At 44.5% G+C, this 22,469-nt stretch overlaps 1 protein-coding gene across 1 annotated transcript in view; it reads right to left on the reverse strand.

Moving 5' to 3' along the window:
- The window catches only part of MANBA (mannosidase beta), a 64,853-nt gene extending 46,890 nt beyond the window's left edge, over positions 1-17,963 (reverse strand). Inside the window, exons 1-5 of the mRNA XM_075285613.1 lie at positions 17,739-17,963; positions 13,322-13,416; positions 11,178-11,283; positions 9,586-9,753; positions 7,229-7,352 (exon numbers count right to left, since the gene is read on the reverse strand). Coding sequence (XP_075141714.1) covers positions 7,229-7,352; positions 9,586-9,753; positions 11,178-11,283; positions 13,322-13,416; positions 17,739-17,936 — 691 coding nt within the window. The 5' untranslated portion in view covers positions 17,937-17,963. The remainder of the gene's footprint in view (positions 1-7,228; positions 7,353-9,585; positions 9,754-11,177; positions 11,284-13,321; positions 13,417-17,738) is intronic.
- Between the last annotated feature and the right edge of the window lie 4,506 nt (positions 17,964-22,469).

Raw genomic sequence — 22,469 nt, forward strand, 5'->3', positions numbered from 1 at the left:
GGTGGAGGGAGCCTCTAAAAACCCCAGTTTGGACCAATTCATGGTGGAGGGAGCCTCTAAAAACCCCAGTTTGGACCAATTCATGGTGGAGGGAGCCTCTAAAAAACCCAGTTTGGACCAATTCATGGTGGAGGGAGCCTCTAAACAGCCCAGTTTGGGCAAATTCATGGTGGAGGGAGCCTCTAAAAACCCCAGTTTGGACCAATTCATGGTGGAGGGAGCCTCTAAAAACCCCAGTTTGGACCAATTCATGCTGGAGGGAGCCTCTAAACAGCCCAGTTTGGGCAAATTCATGGTGGAGGGAGCCTCTAAAAACCCCAGTTTGGACGAATTCATGGTGGAGGGAGCCTCTAAAAACCCCAATTTGGACCAATTCATGGTGGAGGGAGCCTCTAAACAGCCCAGTTTGGGCAAATTCATGGTGGAGGGAGCCTCTAAAAACCCCAGTTTGGACCAATTCATGGTGGAGGGAGCCCCTAAAAACCCCAGTTTGGACCAATTCATGGTGGAGGGAGCCTCTAAAAAACCCAGTTCGGACCAATTCATGGTGGAGGGAGCCTCTAAACAGCCCAGTTTGGGCAAATTCATGGTGGAGGGAGCCTCTAAAAACCCCAGTTTGGACCAATTCATGGTGGAGGGAGCCTCTAAAAACCCCAGTTTGGACCAATTCATGGTGGAGGGAGCCTCTAAAAACCCCAGTTTGGACCAATTCATGGTGGAGGGAGCCTCTAACCAGCCCAGTTTGGACCAATTCATGGTGGAGGGAGCCTCTAACCAGCCCAGTTTGGACCAATTCATGGTGGAGGGAGCCTCTAAAAACCCCAGTTTGGACCAATTCATGGTGGAGGGAGCCTCTAAACAGCCCAGTTTGGGCAAATTCATGGTGGAGGGAGCCTCTAAAAACCCCAGTTTGGACCAATTCATGGTGGAGGGAGCCTCTAAAAACCCCAGTTTGGACCAATTCATGGTGGAGGGAGCCTCTAAAAAACCCAGTTTGGACCAATTCATGGTGGAGGGAGCCTCTAAACAGCCCAGTTTGGGCAAATTCATGCTGGAGGGAGCCTCTAAACAGCCCAGTTTGGGCAAATTCATGGTGGAGGGAGCCTCTAAAAACCCCAATTTGGACCAATTCATGGTGGAGGGAGCCTCTAACCAGCCCAGTTTGGGCAAATTCATGGTGGAGGGAGCCTCTATCCAGCAGAGTTGTGGGAAAGCAGGGTGGAGGGAGCCTCTAACCAGCAGAGTTGGTGGAAATCAGGGTGGAGGGAGCCTCTAACCAGCAGAGTTGGGGGAAATCATGTTGGAGGGAGCCTAGTATTAGCAGAATTGTGCAACGCTTATGGTGGATGAGTATGAGGATGCGGAGGAATTGGAGAGGTTGAGTACAGACATGGAGTTTCATGTTGGGGTGCTTTACACAGGTGGGCACAAAAATGAAGGCTCTATCCAGTGGTGGTTCATTTTTATCAAAGTGAGCCGGTCGGCACTCTCAGCTGACAGACGGGTGCGCTTGTCAGTGATGATGCCACCGGCTGCACTGAACACCCTCTCAGATAGGACGCTGGCGGCAGGACAGGACAGCACCTCCAAGGCATATAGGGCAAGTTCAAGCCACAGGTCCAACTTCGACACCCAATACGTGTAGGGCGCAGAGGGGTCGGAGAGGACAGGGCTGTGGTCGGAAAGGTATTCCCGCAACATGCGCCTATACTTCTCACGCCTGGTGACACTAGGACCCTCTGTGGCGGCACTTTGGCGAGGGGGTGCCATCAAGGTGTCCCAGACCTTAGACAGTGTGCCCCTCGTTTGTGTGGACCGGTGAGAACTTGGTCGCCTACTGGAGGAACTGTCCTCCCTGCCGCCAACGTCACATGCTGGAAACATCTCCATCATATTCTGCACCAATTGCCTGTGGCAAGCATTGATGCGATTGGCCCTCCCCTCTACCGGAATAAAAGACGAGATGTTGTTTTTATACCGGGGGTCAAGGATAGCAAAGATCCAGTACTGGTTGTCCTCCATGATTTTGACAATACGCTTGTCGGTTGTAAAGCACCCCAACATGAACTCAGCCATGTCTGCCACAGTGTTAGTTGGTATGACTCCTCTGGCCCCACCGGAAAGTTCAATCTCCATTTCCTCCTCATCCTCCATGTCTACCCATCCGCGCTGCAACAATGGGACGATTCGAAGTTGCCCGGAAGCCTCCTGTATCACCATCACATCATCGGACAACTCTTCTTCCTCCTCCTCCTCCATTAAACGCGATGAAGCGGACAGATGTGTGGACCTACTCTCCAGCTGTGACGGATCGGATGCTATCCCTGACTCCTCTGTGTGATCTGAGTTATCCCTGATGTCAATCAGGGATTCTCTCAGAACACACAAGAGCGGGATTGTAAGGCTCACCATCGCATCCTCAGAGCTCACCCTCCTTGTGGACTCCTCAAACACCCGTAGGATGTCACAAAGGTCTCTCATCCATGGCCACTCATGGATGAGAAACTGAGGCAGCTGACTTTGTGGCACCCTAGGGTTTTGTAGCTGGTATTCCATCAAAGGTCTCTGCTGCTCAACCACTCTATTCAACATCTGAAACGTTGAGTTCCAGCGTGTGGGGACGTCGCACAAAAGCCGGTGTTGTGGCACATGCAGGCGTTGCTGGAGAGATTTTAAGCTAGCAGCGGCTACTGTCGACTTGCGAAAGTGGGCGCACATGCGCCGCACTTTCACCAGTAGCTCTGGAACATTGGGGTAGCTCTTTAGGAAACGTTGCACCACTAGGTTGAAGACGTGGGCCAGGCATGGAACATGTTGGAGTCCGGCAAGCTCCAGAGCTGCTACCAGGTTCCGGCCGTTATCACAAACGACCATGCCTGGGCCCAGGTGCAGCGGCTCAAACCATATTGCTGTCTCATCGAGGAGGGCATCCCTCACCTCGGAGGCAGTGTGCTGTCTGTCCCCCAAGCTGATCAGCTTCAGCACAGCCTGCTGACGTCTACCAACGCCAGTGCTGCAACGTTTCCAACTCGTAGCTGGGGTCAATCTAACAGCGGAGGAGGAGGCGGTGGCGGAGGAGGAGGCGGTGGCGGAGGAGGAGGCGGTAGAAGAGGAGGAGGAGGGGGGTGTTCTTCTCGTGTCCCTGCCAGGAATGTTAGGCGGAGAGACTAGGTACACCGGGCCAGTTTGGGAAGCAGTCCCAGCCTCAACTACATTCACCCAGTGTGCCGTCAGTGAAATGTAGCGTCCCTGTCCGCATGCACTTGTCCACGCGTCGGTGGTCAAGTGGACCTTTGTGCAAAGCGCGGAACTAAGGGCCCGCCTGATGTTGAGTGACACGTGCTGGTGCAAGGCGGGGACGGCACACCGGGAGAAGTAGTGACGGCTAGGGACGGCATAGTGAGGTGCCGCAGTTGCCATCAGGTCCAGGAAGGCGGGAGTTTCAACAAGCCGGAACACCAACATCTCCTGGGCCAGCAGTTTAGCGATGTTGGCGTTCAAGGCTTGCGCGTGTGGGTGGTTAGCAATGTATTTCTGCCGCCGCTCCAATGTCTGAGAGATGGTGGGTTGTTGTAAAGAAGCGCCTGATGGTGCCTTTGATGGTGCAGGAGAAGGAGATAAGACAGGAACAGGGGAGGATGAGGGAGAAGTCAACAAAGTGGCGGAGGCAGATGAAGTGGTGTCCTGGCTCGTCCTCTGGAGTGCATCGCCAGCACAGTCAGCAGTGGCAGTGGCAGAGGCAGTGGCAGAGGCAGTGGCAGTGGCGTGAACGGCAGGCGGCCTTTGTCCTGCCGTTGCTGCCTGCCACTGATTCCAGTGCTTGGATTCCAAATGACGGCGCATTGAAGTGGTGGACAGGTTGCTCTTCTCAGAGCCCCTAATTAATTTCGAGAGGCAAATTGTGCAGACAACACTATATCTGTCCTCGGCGCATTCCTTGAAAAAACTCCACACCTTCGAGAAACGTGCCCTCGAGGTGGGAGTTTTTCGGGGCTGGGTACGAACTGGAACATCTTGGGAGATTCCGGGTGTGGCCTGGCTTCGCCTAAGCTGCTGACCTCTGCCTCTGCCTCTAGCTACCCTTTTTGGTGCTGCACTTGCCTCAACATCCACACTACTTTCCCCGCTTGACATCCCCCCTGTCCAGGTCGGGTCTTTGTCCTCATCATCCACCACTTCCTCTTCCAACTCCTGTCTCATCTCCTCCCCCCGCACAATGCGCCGGTCAACTGGATGCCCTGACAGCAACTGCGTCACATCATCGTCGATGAGGGTGGGTTGCTGGTCATCCACCACCAAATCGAACGGAGATGGAGGAGACTCTAGTGTTTGAGCATCTGGACACAGATGCTCCTCTGTTAGGTTCGTGGAATCGTGACGTGGAGAGGCAGGTTGAGGGACAATGAAAGGAGCGGAGAACAGCTCTGGGGAGCAGGAACAGTTGGGGTTATTGTTCTGTGAAGCTTGGGAATTTTGGGAGGAAGGAGGACAAGACTGTTGGGTAATAGGAGGAGAGGAGGCAGAGTCTGACTGGCTGCTGGACAATGTGCTGTAAGCGTTCTCTGACAGCCATTGCAAGACCTGTTCCTGGTTCTCGGGCCTACTAAGGTTTGTACCCTGCAGTTTAGTTAATGTGGCAAGCAACCCTGGCACTGTGGAGTGGCGCAATGCTTGCTGCCCCACAGGAGTAGGCACGGGACGCCCTGTGGCTTCACTGCTACCTTGCTCCCCAGAACCATTCCCCCGACCTCGCCCACGGCCTCGTCCACGTCCCTTTCCGAGAGCCTTGCGCATTTTGAATTCCCAGTTAGAAATTGGCACTATATACCAGTAGCAAAAATTGTGGGTGCACGTAACCCCAATATATTCTTTGAATTACCAGTCAGAAACTGGCACTATATGGCAGTAGCAAGAAATGAGGGTATTTATAACCCCAATATATTCTTTGAATTCCCAGTCAGACAATGGCACTGTATACCAGTAGTAAAAATTGTGGGTGCACGTAACCCCAATATATTCTTTGAATTACCAGTCAGAAACTGGCACTGTATACCAGTAGTAAAAATTGTGGGTGCACGTAACCCCAATATATTCTTTGAATTCCCAGTCAGAAACTGGCACTGTATACCAGTAGTAAAAATTGTGGGTGCACGTAACCCCAATATATTCTTTGAATTCCCAGTCAGAAACTGGCACTATATGGCAGTAGCAAGAAATGAGGGTATTTATAACCCCAATATATTCTTTGAATTCCCAGTCAGAAACTGGCACTGTATACCAGTAGTAAAAATTGTGGGTGCACGTAACCCCAATATATTCTTTGAATTCCCAGTCAGAAACTGGCACTGTATACCAGTAGTAAAAATTGTGGGTGCACGTAACCCCAATATATTCTTTGAATTCCCAGTCAGAAACTGGCACTGTATACCAGTAGTAAAAATTGTGGGTGCACGTAACCCCAATATATTCTTTGAATTACCAGTCAGAAACTGGCACTATATGGCAGTAGCAAGAAATGAGGGTATTTATAACCCCAATATATTCTTTGAATTCCCAGTCAGAAACTGGCACTGTATACCAGTAGTAAAAATTGTGGGTGCACGTAACCCCAATATATTCTTTGAATTACCAGTCAGAAACTGGCACTATATGGCAGTAGCAAGAAATGAGGGTATTTGTAACCCCAATATATTCTTTGAATTCCCAGTCAGAAACTGGCACTGTATACCAGTAGTAAAAATTGTGGGTGCACGTAACCCCAATATATTCTTTGAATTCCCAGTCAGACAATGGCACTATATACCAGTAGCAAGAAATGAGGGTATTTATAACCCCAATATATTCTTTGAATTCCCAGTCAGAAACTGGCACTGTATACCAGTAGTAAAAATTGTGGGTGCACGTAACCCCAATATATTCTTTGAATTCCCAGTCAGACAATGGCACTATATGGCAGTAGCAAAAATAGTGGGTGTATATAGCCCCAATTCTATTGCTAGGGGACTTGCAGGGTATTTCTGGGGTGAAGGTGGGGGGGCACACCGTTGGAACGGGTATCGGGGGTATATATCGGGTATACGGGAATACACTGACAGTGTATTCCATTCAGGATCCTGGGAAAGCTGGGTTGCGGCGATTGAGCCCGTCAGTGCCACGTTACACTGACAAGGTTCTCCCTGGAATTTAGCTCTTACAAGAGCTGTTGTGGTTGTCTTCTCCTTCCTATCCTAGCCTGTCCCTGCCTACCCAGAATCTAAGCCCTAGCTAGCTGGACGGAAACCTCCATCCTCGGTGAATTGCAAGCTCAGAATGACGCGAACCTGGGCGGCGCTGTTCTTTTAAATTAGAGGTCACATGTTTTCGGCAGCCAATGGGTTTTGCCTACTTTTCTCAACGTCACCGGTGTTGTAGTTCCTGTCCCACCTACCCTGCGCTGTTATTGGAGCAAAAAAGGCGCCAGGGAAGGTGGGAGGGGAATCGAGTAATGGCGCACTTTACCACGCGGTGTTCGATTCGAACATGCCGAACAGCCTAATATCCGATCGAACATGAGTTTGATAGAACACTGTTCGCTCATCTCTATTTACCTCCCATGTCCTTAACATAAAAACTAAGACCAACTTAGGTGAACAGAGATGTACTCACAGCACAGATGAGATTAAAATGCAATTGGTTGCAATTCACATATCTCCCGTGAGATGTAAGACCATTTGTGTATTGACAAAAACTGCTGTATCTTGGTAAAGAAGGTGTGTGTGGGCTATCAGTCTGGATTGATATGTTGGGTTTTGGTGGCAGACTCCCTCTAGTAATCCATCCTTAGCCTACAAAGCACAAAACTGTGGGGAATTGGTGGTATGATTAATTGGCAAATGGATCTATTGCTAACAAACTACTCAGATATTGCTGCTTATAAGAAAGTCTAGTACAAACATTGTGAAACACAATGTCAGCTGACATAATCTATAAGGAAATTGTTACATTTTTTCTATTTACTTTCTAGTCTCCCTTTAGGGCTCACACAATGAAAAGCCTTCTGATATTCTAAATATATTATACCTATAGGTCTATTAAGTAGACAATGAAAAGCAGGAGCTTTTGAACATTTCTGCCATCACCGTCTAGATTTGTACAGGAAACAAACCATACTAAGCTACTGTGAAAAAAAAACTTGCAATGCACTTCAAAAATAAATGAAAGCCAGAAGCTCACTTTGGATAAAACTTACCAAACACAGAAGTGTAGGAAATATAGTTTAGGAGAACTATATTAGATGCTTCAATTCTTATATCTTTCCAGATGCCCTGTGTAGGGAATGAAGGGCCCCAATCCCAGCTAAATGAACACTGGGCCTGCAACAAGAGATAAAGGGAAATAATACTAAATGAACAGCAGAAGTAGTCATAGGTCACTTAAATGGTCACTGACCTTTCAGACAACTTATCATATATACTCGAGTATAAGCTGAATTTTTCAGCACAGTTTTTGTGCTGAAAAAGCCCCTATCGGCTCATACTCGAGTCAAGCAAAAAAAAAAAAAAAAATTTTGTTATTTTATTTTATTTTTATTTTTTTTTTATTTTTTTTTTTTTGGGGGGGGGGGAGTTCTATGACCAGCTACAATAGTAATGTATAGAATAGAATCTCCCATAAAATAGTTAAAAAAGAAAGAAAAAACAAAAGCTTTAAAAACAATAATGTAAATAAGAGTTCTAAATCACTCCTTTGCCTAGAATATATATAATAGTAGAAAATGACTGTGAAACACAAACACATTAGGTATCCCTGTGTCTGAAAGTGCCCGGTCTACTGAATCTGCAGTGCTCCTGTTCCGTTGGGAAGGGGTTAATAGGAGCACTGCAGCTACGCTATATTCAACCAGGCTGATTCCAAGTGGGGGAAAAAAAAAAAACTCAGTCTTCAAGCTCAGGGAAGGGGCAGACAGACAACCAAAACACCCCTCCCCTTCCCCAGCACTCAGCATCTACTGCACCCAAAAACTCCAACCATTTTAATTTTTGAAATTTTCCAGTAGCTGCTGCATTTCCCCCCCTCGGCTTATACTTGAATCAATAAGTTTTCCCAGTTTTTTGTGGTAAAATTAGGGGCCTCGGCTTATATTCGGGTCGGCTTATACTCGAGTATATACGGTAGTTTCATTTAGCAGAGCTTGTGATTGTGGACTAAAATGTAATATACGTTAGTTAAAATGTGCCTTAAAATATAGAAGTTATGAGTTAATCTGATTTAATCTTATGAAATTGACATGACATTCTCCTTTTTGTACTTTTGGTGGCCAGTCTGGAGGAATAGCATAGGTGTAGAGCATTCTTGAGAAGTGGTGCAACTCGGGAGAAGTCTTGGATACAGCATTGGGAGGTTCTGATAATAGAGGATGTTAGGTGATAGACAGAGATTTGGAAGGGAATGTAGGGAGGTACAGCATTATAGATTTCTTTGTGGATGAGGGTGATAAGCTTATATTATAATGAACAGGCAATCAATCCAATAAATCTCTTTACTTCCTCTCTGATGGCTTCATATGCCATCTCTGCCTCTAGTTATATAGATCTTATATAAAACATTGGAACTTTTAAATGCTTAATAAAAGTTTTATTTTCTTTATTCTCTCTAGACTTACTTTTGTCCTACTTTTCCTGCCCTTGGTAATCTTTACATTTTTCTGGCAAACAAAGTATTTAAAACTTTTTTCTTTTTTTTTTTTTTTTTTTTTTTTTTAAAACCACTACACCACCTTCGCCACTTCCAGGATAAGGGGAAAGTGGTGACGGTTGGCAGGTTGTGGGGTGGGTCACCACTAGATTTATCATCTGACATAAATTATGTTGAAGGTGTACACCAGCTCATAGACCCACATTTCCCCTCCATGTGCTACGTCATAAATCACCATCATTTGGGTCAGTAAATACTATAAAACACAATTTAAGAGGCAGAAGCACACTTTATCATCAAGCATGCTTCTGCTTTATCATGCAATTGTGCTTCTGCCTCTTATATTTATTATAATCACAAATATAATGAGATGCTAAGCAATAAATTAGGGTAAAAACCAGACTAACTGCCAGCTACATGAATCTGAAACCCTGCTCATCTGCCATGGTCAATGGCTGCACAATTTTGTAGGTATTTACCTTCAACATTGTGTGTCCATAGGTTGCCACAGGTGGATGGAGTTCTAGTCAAATATGACACTGAACCATGCGGTCTCACCCTTAAAGTGAGTTTGCCATTGGGAAACTCAAAATCAAACCAGCTACAATGTATTTCTGTAGATAGAACAATGGATTCACTGTGTCCTGGAAAAGGCCGATTAAAAATAAATAAATAAAGCCTAAGTGAAATGGGGTGTGACCTGAATATAAGGACCTTGAAGGCTCTGGCATGCCTTATTGCACTTGAGCCTCATTTGTGTATTTTTAAAAACTGCTCTTCTGGACTATCTAATGTATAGTGCACAGTACAGTGTTCCCCACAATGCTCTAGGGCTGGTTGTATATCAAGCATTCTGGTGACAAACTCTCTTTGATATCTGGACATAATAATATTACAAAGTTTGGGTTTCACCTTTCTTATGAAATTGACATGACATTCTCCTTTTTGTACTTTTGGTGGGCAGTCTGGAGGAATAGCATAGGCATGTTGTGCATGCTTTTCTTTGGCCCACTCTACAGCAGATCGAAACTTTATTTCTATTTCATTTTCCTCTTTGATTATTTTGGTTATATCTACAGTCTGTAAGAAAAAAACAAAGACAGGTCTTGTTATGCTGTAATGTAAAGAAATACACAGTAGTATATTGTTAAATCTGACAACAGTAATTCTGAATAAAGCTATTTGGATACATTTTGTCTTTATACTAAGACAACCATTTGAAATTAATTTTTTGTTACAGTTTTGGCTCAGACCAATTGCACGATCTTCCACAAGTTCATTCAAGACGCAACATAATGAAGAAAGGAAAACCATGGCGCACTGGCTTACGTTCTTCCTCAGAATAAACTACAAAAACTTCATATGGAAACCAACCCGTCTCTTCTGAATCTAGACTCTCAGCTCCCACTAGTGAACCACAAAGAATTTTCAAAGTAAGCTCAGCAAAGCAAAAGTGGTGTACAGTATAATACTAATAACGATAAAATAACTGGTTACTTGGTTCTTTAGTATAGGAGAGACTAATCCCCTACACTACCATCCAAATGAAGAGAGAACAGCATATATTAGTAATCCAAGTCAAAGTAAAAGGAGCAACAAGTAAAGGATCCTCTATTGGGATCTACATGGCACACATTTAAACAACCATGTAATACAAGGGGGGCAACATGGTGGCTCAGTGGTTGTACTGCAGCCATGCAACACTGGAGTCCTGGGTTTGAATCCTGCCAATGACAACATCTGCAAGGAGTTTGTATGTTCTCCCCGTGTTTGCAGGGATTTCCTCTCATACTCCAAAGACATATTGATAGGTAAAAATGTACATTGTGAGCCCTATGTGGGGGGGCTCACAATCTACAAAAAAAAAACATGTAATACAAGGTCACACAGAGAAGGAGCCTCTCTTTAGAGAAGTTTTCTCCTCTGGCTTATACAGAAGAACAATGTGCAGGAGATCACTCCTGCTTAGACAGCCACATAACTTAATAGTGCATTTAGTAAGGGGTTGCTGTATTGGGATGTTTAACAGGAAGTATAACATGTACAACTACTTACAACTAGTCTATGAATAACAAAAAAACTGAGGACCTTCTAATAGAGCTGATTTTTTTTCTCTAGCCTCCACCATTCCTAAGAACTCAGTGCAGTTAGCTTTGGTACCCAAGAAGCAAGATCTAGATCGGCTTTCTGTCAGGTGGGTGGTCCTAGACTGGAGCAGACAGCCTGATTCTGCCCAACTGACAGTAGGCATCCTAATTAGCATATTGGGTGTTAAAACAATCAGCACTGATTGGATATGAATATGAAGTACATACTGTTATACTGAAATCATCAGAATTAAACAGCTATATAAAGAGTCTGGCATTCTGCATTATTACCAAGAATATAAATATCCTTACAAGAGATAAGACTCATATAAAGTTCACCATTCCATTTCAGGCCTATTGCCTACTTTATCTAATGTTGAAAGCAACAGGCAATGAACACATGATCTTTCTACTCACATATTTACTAAACATGTTCTGGGTTTTTGCAATAGGAATTGTGTTGAGAACAATGGTAGAAATAGTGTCAATCCCTTCACAAACCAAGATGACTTTCTGCCAGTGTCTATAAGAAAACAGATTTGATAAAGTTGGTCAGACAGAAACAAGCTTTATATCCAGGCCTTTAAAAGAAAAATTGAAACTCCAAAGGAAGTTTGCATGTAAATTGGTTATAACCCTAATCATAGTACCTTTTATAGAACACTTCTGATGTTTCTACATAGAACAGACTGATATCTTTGACTTTACCTAGAGCAGTGGTTCTCAACCTTTCTAATGCCGTGACCCCGCAATACAGTTCCTCATGTTGGGGTGACCCCAAACCAAAAAATAATTTTGGTGGCTACTTCATAACTGTAATTTTGCTGCAGTAATGATTTGGAATGAAAATACCTGATATGCATTATGTATTCTCATTGCTACAAATCAAACATAATTTAAACATAGGCATACCTCCCAACTTTTGAAGATCAGAAAGAGGGACAAAATGTGCAGTGTGCTGTGTGCGCTGCGGCAAATTTAGCTCCGCCCATTTTAATGTTGACTCCGCCCAGTCTCATTCATTTTTCATGTGCTCCCACACAGTATAATCCTCCTACAGTCACCCGTAAATTATATGTCCCCCCTCCATCTCTCCCCCAGTTTCATATACACCCTTCATCTGCCCCCAGTTTCATGTCCCCCCCCTACATTTTGGTGCCCAGTTTCATGTTCCCCTGTCTCTGCCCCAGTGACATGTCGTTCTCCCCCCCTTCATCTGCCCCAGTGTCATGCCATTCTCGCCCTTTCATCTGCCACAGTGTTATGCCGTTCTCCCCCCTTCATCTGCCCCAGTGTCATGCCGTTCCCCTCTCCCCCTTCATCTGCCCCAGTGTCATGCTGTTCTCCCCCCTTCATCTGCCCCAGTGTCATGCCATTCTCCCCCCTTCATCTGCCCCAGTGTTATGCTGTTCTCCCCCCTTCATCTGCCCCAGTGTCATGCCGTTCCCCTCTCCCCCTTCATCTGCCCCAGTGTCATGCCGTTCTCCCCTCCCCCTTCATCTGCCCCAGTGTCATGCTGTCCCCCCCCCCCCTTCATCTGCCCCAGTGTCATGTCATTCTCCCCTCAGTTTCATGGGTCTCCTTCATTATGTTCCAACTTAATGTTTAACACAAAAAAAAAAAACACATACTCACCTTCCAACGCTCCCCTGCCGCTCTCTACGCAGTCACCAGAGGGATGATGCTATCACGTCTGCGCATGCTCACAGGCAGTTTGGAATGCACGTCCATAACAGCGTGCGTTCCAGCTGAATAGCGCTGCTGAAACCGTAGCGCGGCTTCTCAGCGGCTAAAGCCATCGGAAATATGTATTTTCCGATGGCTTTGGGCAACCCACAGGTTGAGAACCGCTGTAACAGACAGTCATCAGTTACCATCCGTAATGTTGTGTTTATTTTTTTTCTGAGTAAACTCAGAAAGGACAAGACAACTCTGAGGATACATGTGTACATTTATTTTAAAATGTATATTGATGTGCAAAGTTATGGTTTATGTATAAAAATAGGGGCGAGCAGGGCCCTCAGTCCCATTGAGTGAAATGATTTTCTTTGTAATGTATCTTTCTGTCTGTATTTGAACCCTACAAATTGTACAGCGCTGCGGAATATGTTGGCGCTATATAAATAAAATTTATTATTATTATTATTATTGTTAGGGGCGTGGGGCGCAGGTTCCATCAGGTGACCTCCCCTTGCGCTCTAAAATGTGCAATAATTGTAATTAAAGAGTAGTGATGAGGTAGATGGGACCTCCTCTTGCACACAGCCTGTGTGCATCTTCTATTAACTTCCCAGTGGTACCATAGAAAAGGGGTCAAGATTTCTGGAGGATAATAGAAGATGCACACAAGCTGCGTTCAATAGGAGGTCCAGCCATCTCATCACTGCTCTGTACACACTGTAACTATACTCAGCAACAGAACATTGAATGGTATGTGGGGGGGTGCTATTAAGATACTATTACTAGCATTACTTAGGTGGGGGCTATTACCTATAGAGGGGAAAACTATTAAATAAAATGATATGTTTATATTAAATATATAATGTATACAGACAGCATACCTTATTTCCGAAGGAAGTATAAAAGTCTTGCTGTATGTCCACTCATCCTGTACAATCCATTTGTAATTGAGGTCATTAAATCCTATGTAAGGATCCTGCATAAGCAAATAATGAAAACAGTTAATTATCAGCAAAATGAAAGGTAGCACTTTTTAAAAAAAATTATAAATACAAACAAAAAATACCTACACAGGTCATGAGATTCACGGCTACCATTTTTATTGTGTTATATTACATAATCTTGACTGTTTTTACAACCAGTAATATCTCTGAAAAAATTAGATAGATAGCACAGCCTTTGTCACATGGAAGAAGAGACTCTTCTCTTTCATATGACACAAAAAGCCAGTATGTACATTTTATAATGTCTGAGACCTAAATCTGAACGTTCAGTTACGCTTTAAGAGGCTGCAGAACTCATTAAGGCACTGTAGCTCTTCAAACAGTCAATTGGCTGGGCCATCAATTCACTGGATAAGAAAAACCAGAATGGAGACGTCAGTCATTCTGACAGTGTTTTAGTCCACTGCCCTTATTCTATGTTGGATCAGAGCAATGAACTGTAATGAGGATAGTGTGAGAGTAGTTCAACACATCAGATACTGGTGCTAGTAGAGAACCGGGCTCTTAAAGGTACAATCTGCTGAATACGCTATTTATTTCTTTTAACCCCTTAAGGACCAGGCCATTTTTTGGTTTCGCATTTTCGTTTTTCCCTCCTCACATTTCAAGAGCCATAACTTTTTCATTTTTCAGTTCACAGAGTCACATGATAGCTTATTGTTTGCGGGACAAATTGTACTTTGTAATGGCACCATTCAATATGCTGTGCAATGTACTGGGAAGCTGGAAAAAAATTCAGAATGAGGCGCAATTGGAGAAAAAATGCATTTGCGCCATTTTCTTATGGGTTTAATTTTTACAGCATTCACTGTTTGGTACAAATGACATGTTACCTGTGTTCTACGTGTCAGTACAAACGCGGTGATACCAAATTTATATAGTATTTGAAATTTTTTGATACTTTTAAAAAAATGATAAACTTTGCAAAATAGAAAAAAAAATTTGTGTCATCATGTTCTAACACCTGTAACTTTTTCATATTTCCATGTATGGAGCTGGTTGTGGTGTCTTTTTATGCGGGACAAGATGACGTTTCTATTGATACCATTTGGGGAAAGATCCGATGGTTTGATCACTTTTTATTCAATTTTTTATAGGAGGCAAAGTGTTGAAAAAAACGCTTTTTGGCTGTTTTTATTTTTTTTGCCGCTACGCCGTTCGCAGTACGGGATGAATGTTTTAATATTCTAATAGTTCGGGCATTTTGGAGCGCAGGGATACCTAATATGTTTATGTTTAATGTTCTTTAATTACTTTTATAGCTGATCTAGGGAAAGGGGGGTGATTTGAACTTTTATATTTTTTTTATTTTTTTAATACTTTTAAAAACTTTTTTTTTTCTTCTGTTACATTTATGATCAGACCCCTTAGGTACCTTGAAACCTAGGGAGTCTGATCGCTCATACTATTCACTGCAATACTACAGTACTGCAGTGAATAGCAGAATCGCAGCACTTCTATTAGACGATGCCTCTGGCATCGTCTAATAGATCTAGTGCAGAGACAAGCCTGGAAGCCTTCAATAGGCTTCCGGCTGTCATAGCAACCGATCACCGCCCTCTTGTGACGTTCAGGAGGGCGGCGATCGGCGAAACATTGCGGCGCCCATGCCGCCTGCGCTGTTTACACGCTGCGGTCGCGTTTGATCGCAGTGTGTAAAGGGTTAACAGCAGCGATCGGCTCGGGCACCGACCGCTGCTGTTAGTGGCAGGTCCTGGCTGTATTATACAGCCGGCATCTGCCGTGTATGGAGCGAGCTCAGCGTGTGAGCTCGCTCCATACATCCCCATGCGACCCATGACGTACAGTTACGTCAAGGGTCGCTAAGGGGTTAAACAAAATAAGTTTAAGGGTGCATTCACACTACGTAACGCCAGCGTGTATCACAGCCGTACATGCCGGCATTACAGCAGGGCTGCCGAACACTTCCCATTCATTTCTATGGGAGCCGGCATGCGAGCACTCCCCATAGAAATGAATGGGCTGCTTCTTTCACTATGAGCAGTCCCATTGAAGTGAATGAGAAGTGCCGGCGTGTACGACAAGCTCTGCTCATTCCGAGCCGTACATGCAGCACTTCCCATTCACTTCAATGGGAGTGCTCATACTGAAAGAAGCAGCCCATTCATTTCTATGGGGAGTGCTTGTATGCCGGCTCCCATAGAAATGAATGGAGCTGCTTTATGCGCCGCTTATTCTGAACGTGTTTTACGTTCAGAATAAGCTTCAGTATACGTAGTGTGAATGCACCCTAAGGGTGCGTTCACACGATATAACGTGCCGCGTGATCTGGCACGTATTCGGCGTGTGAGAGTTTGTGCGCCGTAAAAGCTCCCATTGATTTCAATGGGAGTTAGGATCGTATATGCCGCGTTATTTTGCGGGCGCAAAATCACGGCTGCAAAATAACGCGGTGTATACGATCCTAAATCCCATTGAAATCAATGGGAGCTTTTACGGTGTGCAAACTCTCTCATGCCGTATACGTGCCAGATCACGCGGCACGTTACATCGTGTGAACGCACCCTAAATATATTTAATAGACCAGGGAGATGAAAAAAAAATTATAAAACAAATATCATACTCAACTGTCCCCAATGCTTGGTTTCCTTCCAGCACGGGCCGGTCCTTCTGCTTCGGTATCTTCTCTAAGTGAAACCGTGCACCAGCCATGATGTCCTGGACATCACAGGTAGTGTCTTCACATACCCTTCACTGAGGCTGGGAAAGACAATTGAATGTCAGGACTGGACCATGCTGGGAGGCTCCAGAGCACCAGGGAAAGGAGAGTAAAGCTGAGTTCACACAGAGTTTTTTGGACCGGATTTTGACAGGGGAAGCCTCCTCAGAATCCGGTCCAAAAAACACCTCCTGCGGCTAGCCACGACTGTATGCCGCAACTTTCTGCTCCGGATTAGGCCCAAATGAATGGGCCTAGTCGGGAGGGAGTGTCGTGCCGCAGACGCCGGGGCGGAGTCAGCTGTGGAATCCGCGGCAAGATAGGGCAGCTCAGGGGTGGGGGTGGGATGGTGGCGTGGCAGTTCCTTCATTGTTTCTCTGTGTTGTTCTGTTTCTATGTTTTACCCTTTTTGCTGTTTCTGTTCATGTTTTTCTTGATTATCCTGTTTATTTTGTTGCATCTCCTTCAATAAAACGAGTTTAAAAAAAAAAAAAAAAAAAAAGATAGGGCAGCTCGCTTCTTTTTTCTGCGAACTGGAAAAAAACACTAGCGGAAAAAAGAAGTGAACGGCTCCCAATGAAGTCAATGGGAGGCATTTTTCGGAATCGGATTCCGCGTCAAAATTCGGACCAAAAAACTCAGCGTAAGATTATTTTTTTCACCTCCCCTGGCTTATTTAAAATATAAAATTTTTGCCTAGACAACCCCATTAATCATACTATAACATAATGGTAGATGTTACGTAACTGAAACATTATATGGGGTCCTCGGGCAACCGCGGTTTTAGTGTGTGGGCTCTCCATTGTTCGAGTCCCACGGTGGATACAAACGACAGAGAGCACGACGCAAGTATGAACCTAGCATAAGGCAGAGCTCACAGGATACACAGTATACAAGATGTAAGTCATAATAATAATCATAATAATACAATGTACGTCCAGAAAGTGACTATATTAAAGGGGCTCTATCAGCAAAATCATGCTGATAGAGCCCCACATATGCGTAAATGTTATATTAAACTAACTACCCCCCCCCCCCCCCATTTTAAAATAAAACCCTAAAAAAGAATGTGCTCTACTTACGCATCGTGCACGCTTGGCGGGCATTCAGGGTGTGTCTTCTTCATCCCCGCCTCTTCTTCCTCCGATGTCCTCCGGTCCCGTCCTCCCCTGGCGCTCGCGAGCGGGCACTGATATAAAAAAAATGGCCTGGGCGCAGTAGCCGTAGTAGAAGCCGCGTGCTACTGCGCATGCGTGTAGGCCATTTTTTTTATATCTGTGTCCGCTCGCGAGCGCCGGAGGAGGACGGGACCGGAGGACGTCGGAGGAAGAAGAGGCAGGGATGAAGAAGAAGACACACCCTGAATGCCCGCCCACCGTGCACGATGCGTAAGTAGAGCACATTCTTTTTTAGGGTTTTATTTTAAAACAGGGGGGATAGTGTAATATAACATTTACGGTGCCTGAATAGTCGTTTTAAGGCTATTCACGCATATGTGGGGTTCTATCAGCATGATCTTGCGGATAGAGCCCCTTTAAACGCTAGGTGAGACTGGGCACTGCCATCTTTGTAAGGACGCTCGTGCTCCTCATTATATAGATGCTGATACGGTACCTTTATGATGCCGCAGTTGAATAGAGCTGTGTGCACACATCCAGGTACGGCACCATGCAGCTGTATAGAGCTGTTGGAGTTGCGGATCGCCCACGGTCCGTTCAGACTGAACACAAGTGAATTTGTATGATTGGAGCATATCGTCCCGCGGAAAACTTGCAGCAGTACTACAAAGTGCAGGACCCTGCCAGTCTCCATGGCTGCTGAGGTAAGAACAGTTCCGCTTCTCTCTCACTTCCGCACTTCAGTAGACAGTCACATGACGTGGACCGGCAGATACTGACAGCGGAGATGAGAAAATGGTTGCGACTAGAATGGAGGTGTTCCTGGTATGTCCTCCCTCTAGTCACCTCAATAGTGACCCGTCTACAATGGAGGGAGGATCTACCAAGAGCAACTCTAATGTAGACTGTTCAGTACTGAGGTGACTAGAATGGAGGTGTTCCTGGTATGTCCTCCCTCTAGTCACCTCAATAGTGACCCGTCTACAATGGAGGTGCTTGGAGGGAGGATCTACCAAGAGCAACTCTAATGTAGACTGTTCAGTACTGAGGTGACTAGAATGGAGTTACTTACAGGAGCTGCCAACAGAAACTCCAATCTAATCACCTCACTACAGGAGCAGCTAGAGGGGAGTTTCTATAGGGAGGATCCCTAACTGCCAAAAGGGGGACAAAATATATATAATGTCATATCATACATGGTTATCAATAAGAATTTAGGAAAAACACACTCCTGGACATATATACATATGGCACTCATGAACTATATAGATGTGTGTGTGTGTGTATATGTATGTATGTATATATATATATATATATACCGGCTTGATGTGTTTATTATAACTCGCGCCACTTTCTTGATGTAAGTGATAATGGAAATATATGGCAATTCATAACTGACTCAGATTTAAATTCTGTTATATCGTTGTGTGCCTGATATATCAGTATATAGTTACTGCAGGTAGGTTCATGGTCTCAGTGTATTCTGTAGTTACTATAGGTAGGTTCATAGTCTCAGTGTATTCTGTAGTTACTATAGGTAGGTTCATGGTCTCGGTATATTCTGTAGTTACTATAGGTAGGTTCATGGTCTGGGTATATTCTGTAGTTACTATAGGTAGGTTCATAGTCTCAGTGTATTCTGTAGTTACTATAGGTAGGTTCATAGTCTCAGTGTATTCTGTAGTTACTATAGGTAGGTTCATGGTCTGGGTATATTCTGTAGTTACTATAGGTAGGTTCATGGTCTCAGTGTATTCTGTAGTTACTATAGGTAGGTTCATAGTCTCAGTGTATTCTGTAGTTACTATAGGTAGGTTCATAGTCTCGGTATATTCTGTAGTTACTATAGGTAGGTTCATAGTCTCAGTGTATTCTGTAGTTACTATAGGTAGGTTCATGGTCTCGGTATATTCTGTAGTTACTATAGGTAGGTTCATGGTCTGGGTATATTCTGTAGTTACTATAGGTAGGTTCATAGTCTCAGTGTATTCTGTAGTTACTATAGGTAGGTTCATAGTCTCAGTGTATTCTGTAGTTACTATAGGTAGGTTCATGGTCTGGGTATATTCTGTAGTTACTATAGGTAGGTTCATGGTCTCAGTGTATTCTGTAGTTACTATAGGTAGGTTCATAGTCTCAGTGTATTCTGTAGTTACTATAGGTAGGTTCATGGTCTCGGTATATTCTGTAGTTACTATAGGTAGGTTCATGGTCTCGGTATATTCTGTAGTTACTATAGGTAGGTTCATGGTCTGGGTATATTCTGTAGTTACTATAGGTAGGTTCATAGTCTCAGTGTATTCTGTAGTTACTATAGGTAGGTTCATAGTCTCAGTGTATTCTGTAGTTACTATAGGTAGGTTCATGGTCTCAGTGTATTCTGTAGTTACTATAGGTAGGTTCATAGTCTCGGTATATTCTGTAGTTACTATAGGTAGGTTCATAGTCTCGGTATATTCTGTAGTTACTATAGGTAGGTTCATAGTCTCGGTATATTCTGTAGTTACTATAGGTAGGTTCATGGTCTCGGTATATTCTGTAGTTACTATAGGTAGGTTCATGGTCTGGGTATATTCTGTAGTTACTATAGGTAGGTTCATGGTCTGGGTATATTCTGTAGTTACTATAGGTAGGTTCATGGTCTGGGTATATTCTGTAGTTACTATAGGTAGGTTCATAGTCTCGGTATATTCTGTAGTTACTATAGGTAGGTTCATAGTCTCGGTGTCTTCTGTAGTTACTATAGGTAGGTTCATAGTCTCGGTGTCTTCTGTAGTTACTATAGGTAGGTTCATGGTCTCAGTGTATCCTGTTCAGGTTAGTCAATAAAGGGCCTATATCTTACAATAAGCTCCACCTACAGACTTATTACTAAAACAAAACGCATTTAAATATATATATATATATATATATATATATATATATATATATATATATTTCATTGAATTAAAACCATTCACACAATCCTCATTAACCATTTTATTTAAAAAACAAAACAAAAAAAACATCTCCACTGGTTATTAGAGAAGAGCGAGTAGTGAAATATTCGAAAATTCAATTTGAGTAGTCCTCAATATTCAACTATTGGTTCGAATATCGAATCCCTTTATAGTCTATGGGGAAAAAATGCTTGTTTCAGGGAAACCAAAATTCGACCAGTTGGAGTCACCAAGTCCACAATGACACCTCAGGAAATGATGCCAACATCTCTGGAATGCAACTGGGACAGCAGGGGAAGCATGTCTGGGTGCATCTAACAAGCCCAAGTCCCTGTATTGTTATTATTATTACTGCTGCTACTACTACTGATTTAGCCAGCCAATGACTGTATACAGTTTTTTTTTCCACTGCCTACATTGTCGTAGTTCCTGTCCCACCTACCTTGCATAGTTATTGGTGTAAAAAAAAGCGCCAGGGAAAGTGGGCAGGGAATCGAATTTTTACTGCGTTTACCGTCTGGTATTCGACTGAGTACGAGTATTTCAAATGTCGTAGTATTTGAACGAATACCTACTCAATCGAATACTACTTGCTCATCTCTACTGGTTATCAATGTAGTCTATCAACCCCTTCCACCCACTTACCTGTCTCGGTCTAGTATTACCTGCTCTTGTGAAATAAACCAGCCACTATCGTCTCATATGACCGGGTTACTAGAACAAAAGCTAGGATCACATGTGGCCAGGTTCTACATTGTTTAGATCCGTCAGGTGACCTGAATGAGCAAGAGCTAGATCGCTAAAACAGCGGTTACTCATGGACTCCGGCAGACCCCATTGACGTAATCGGGTCAGCCGTTTCCATACTGAAAGGGACAGAGAGAAAAGTCCTCCGTGCAGGACTTTTCTCTCTGCTGATTTCAGTGAAATAGAATAGCACTTGTGATGGTGACAGTGCTGAGACTAGAACATGTGCTGGTGACAGTAATAAGAGTAGTGCTTGTGCTAGTGACAGTGCTGAGACTAATACATGTGCTGGTGACAGTGCCAATAATAGTGCTTGTGCTGGCGACAGTGCTGAGAATAGCGCTTGTGCTGGCGACAGTGCTGAGAATATAGCGCTTGTGCTGGCGACAGTGCTGAGACTAGTACATGTGCTGGTGACAGTGCTGATAATAGTGCTTGTGCTGGCGACAGTGCAGAGAATATAGGGCTTGTGCTGGTGACAGTGCTGAGAATAGCGCTTGTGCTGGTGACAGTGCTGAGACTAATACATGTGCTGGTGACAGTGCTGAGAATAGCGCTTGTGCTGGTGACATTGCTGAGAATAGCGCTTGTGCCGGTGACAGTGCTGAAAATAGTGCTAGTGCTGGTGACAGTGCTGAGAATAGTGCTTGAGCCGGTGACATTGCTGAGAATAGCGCTTGTGCCGGTGACAGTGCTGAGAATAGCGCTTGTGCTGGTGACAGTGCTGAGAATAGTACTTGTGCTGGTGACAGTGCTGAGAATAGCGCTTGTGCTGGTGACAGTGCTGAGAATAGCGCTTGTGCCGGTGACAGTGCTGAGAATAGCGCTTGTTCTGGCGACAGTGCTGAGAATAGCGCTTGTGCCGGTGACATTGCTGAGAATAGCGCTTGTGCCGGTGACAGTGCTGAGAATAGTGCTAGTGCTGGTGACAGTGCTGAGAATAGCGCTTGAGCCGGTGATATTGCTGAGAATAGCGCTTGTGCCGGTAACAGTGCTGAGAATAGCGCTTGTGCTGGTGACAGTGCTGAGAATAGTACTTGTGCTTGTGACAGTGCTGAGAATAGTACTTGTGCTTGTGACAGTGCTGAGAATAGCGCTTGTGCTGGTGACAGTGCTGAGAATAGTGCTTGTTCTGGCGACAGTGCTGAGAATAGCTCTTGTGCTGGCGACAGTGCTGAGAATAGCGCTTGTGCCAGTGACAGTGCTGAGAATATAGCGCTTGTGCCGGTGACAGTGCTGAGAATAGCGCTTGTTCTGGCGACAGTGCTGAGAATAGCTCTTGTGCTGGTGACAGTGCTGAGAATAGCGCTTGTGCTGGTGACAGTGCTGAGAATAGCGCTTGTTCTGGCGACAGTGCTGAGAATAGCTCTTGTGCTGGTGACAGTGCTGAGAATAGCTCTTGTGCTGGTGACAGTGCTGAGAATAGCGCTTGTGCCGGTGACAGTGCTGAGAATAGTTCTTGTGCCGGTGACAGTGCTGAGAATAGCGCTTGTGCTGGTGACAGTGCTGAGAATAGCTCTTGTGCTGGTGACAGTGCTGAG

The sequence above is a fragment of the Leptodactylus fuscus genome, chromosome 1 (assembly GCF_031893055.1).
Source record: "Leptodactylus fuscus isolate aLepFus1 chromosome 1, aLepFus1.hap2, whole genome shotgun sequence".
NCBI lineage: Eukaryota > Metazoa > Chordata > Amphibia > Anura > Leptodactylidae > Leptodactylus > Leptodactylus fuscus.